The sequence below is a fragment of the Leucoraja erinacea genome, unplaced genomic scaffold (assembly GCF_028641065.1).
Source record: "Leucoraja erinacea ecotype New England unplaced genomic scaffold, Leri_hhj_1 Leri_955S, whole genome shotgun sequence".
In the NCBI taxonomy this organism is placed as follows: Eukaryota; Metazoa; Chordata; class Chondrichthyes; order Rajiformes; family Rajidae; genus Leucoraja; species Leucoraja erinaceus.
In genome coordinates this window covers 60,001-62,151 of record NW_026576900.1, presented here as the reverse complement: position 1 = coordinate 62,151, position 2,151 = coordinate 60,001, and the positions used below count along the sequence as shown (strand labels likewise).

The following is a 2,151-nucleotide window of genomic DNA, read 5'->3' as shown; positions in this document are numbered from 1 at the left end:
TTCTGATACTAGCTAAATGGCGTTAAGTTAGGAAAAGGGGAATTACAACGGGATCTGGGGGTCCTTGTACATCAGTCTATGAAAGTAAGCATGCAGTTACAGCAGGCAGTTAAGGGTTTGGACACGCTAGAGGCAGGAACAGTTTCCCGAGCTTCGGTTTTTCTTTTTTTTTAGGGGAGTCCAGAACCATGGGCCACACCACACACGTTTAGAATAATGGGGTAAGTCGCATTAGAACGGAGACGAGGAAACGCCACACACCCCACACAAGAGGACACCCACACACCCAAAGGGAATTCTCTGCATCAGAGGCTCCCAGTGGAAATATAACGGTTCGCTGGATGCTTTCTAGAGAGAGCTAGATAGGGCTCTTAACACACCATAGCGGAAGGTCAGGGGGGTATGGGAGAAGGCAGGAAACACACACGGAACTTGATTGGGGATGATCAAACACGATCACATTGAAGGTGGTGCTGGCTCATAAGGGCCACAATGGCCTACTACACCTGCACCCTATTGTCTAATTTGTCTATTGAATGGCGGATACCTGACTGAAGATGGACCACAAAAGTGCTAGGATAACCCACGGGAACAGGCGGCATCTCTGGAGAGAAGAATGGGGAGTCTCGAGACCTCCACTCAGACTTCAAAATAATGGGTCTCAAGAGATTCAGATTTTACATGTCTGAAGAAGGGTCTCGACACCGAAACGTCACCCATTCCTTCCAACCAAAATAATGCTGCCACCGTCCCGCTGAGTTATCTCCAACATTTATGTGTCTGTATTTTGGGTGTGGGTGTACGGAACGAGCTGCCAGAGGAGGTGGTTGAGGCAAAAACTGCAGTAATATTTAAAAGGCATTTTAATAGATGGGTGAACGAGAGGGATATGGGCCAAATTCAGGGAAAATTGGTGGAGTGTAAATATTGGGGATATGTTGATAGTAGGGGAGGGGGTAACTCGACCTTGGGAGGGGGGATATGGGCTGTGAGTAGATGGGGCATCAACACCATTGGGCAAGTAGGGCTGAATGGCCTGTTTCCGTGCTATATGAACCTGGGACTGCCCCACCTGCCACTGATCCTCTCCCCTCTCTCCTTTCTCTCTCCCCACTTTCTATTCCTCTCCTCCCCCTCTCATTCCATATCTCTCCCCCTCCATCTCTGTATCTCTCTCTCCACCCTCGCTCTCTCACTCCTCTCGTCTCCTCTCCCCTCCCTCTAGCCTCTCTCTCCCCTTCGTCTCTCCAAAATCTCTACCTTCCCCCTCCACTCTCTCTCTCTCTTCTCCTCTCCTCCCTCTCACCTCTCCTCTCCTCCCCCTCCTCCCTCCTCTCTCCCTCTCCTCTCCTCTCTCTCTCTCTCTCCTCTCCCCTCTCCTCCTCCTCTCTCTCTCCTCTACACAAAACATCTCTCACCCCTCCTCGCTCATCTCCCTCACCCCCATCCCCTCCTCTCCTCCTCTCCTTCCTCCCCTCTCCTCCCTCTCTCTCCCCTCTCTCTCTCCCTCTCTCATCTCTCCCCCTCCTCCTCTCTCCACCCTTCTCCCATCTCCCCCTCCTCTCTCTCTCACTCTCTCACCTCTACTCTCCTCTCTCCCCAACCCTCCACTCCCCTCCCCCTCTCCCCTCTCCTCTCCTCCCCCTACCCCCCCCCCCTCCCCTCCCCCCCATCCCCCCCCACTTCAGGTGTGCATCACACATCACCTTCTTCATCCAAGGGCTACCCAGTCCTATACCGGATTCCCTCGATGGTGGACGGTGGGGCGTGAGACCGAGTGGTCATCTGGAGGTGAAGTCGCCGACTGACCGCAGCGCCGTGCTCTCTGACCTCCGCAAGGGTCAGGGCTACGACCTCAAGGTGCGGCCGTTCTTCAACGAGTTCCAGGGGTCGGACAGTGACGTCAAGTACGGCAAAACTCTGGAGGAAGGTGAGTAGCAACGGACCGGCAGGTGGTGCCGTTATTGACCCACAGATGGTGTGGGCCCCACACGCTGCGCCATTCGTTTGCCCTTCGTGCCAGGCACCGCCATCCATTCAATGTGATCATGGCTGATCATCCCCAATCAGTACCCCGTTCCTGCCTTCTCCCATATCCCCGGACTCCGCTATCTTTAAGAGCCCTATCTAGCTCTCTTGAAAGTATCCAGA

The 2,151-nt window shown here is 54.0% G+C and overlaps 1 protein-coding gene across 1 annotated transcript in view; it reads left to right on the top strand.

The window, feature by feature from the left end:
• Positions 1 to 1,720: 1,720 nt before the first annotated feature.
• The window catches only part of LOC129695136 (roundabout homolog 1-like), a gene marked incomplete at its 5' end in the record, with an annotated part of 49,065 nt that continues 48,634 nt past the window's right edge, over positions 1,721 to 2,151 (top strand). Inside the window, one exon of the mRNA XM_055631901.1 lies at positions 1,721 to 1,930. Coding sequence (XP_055487876.1) covers positions 1,721 to 1,930 — 210 coding nt within the window. The remainder of the gene's footprint in view (positions 1,931 to 2,151) is intronic.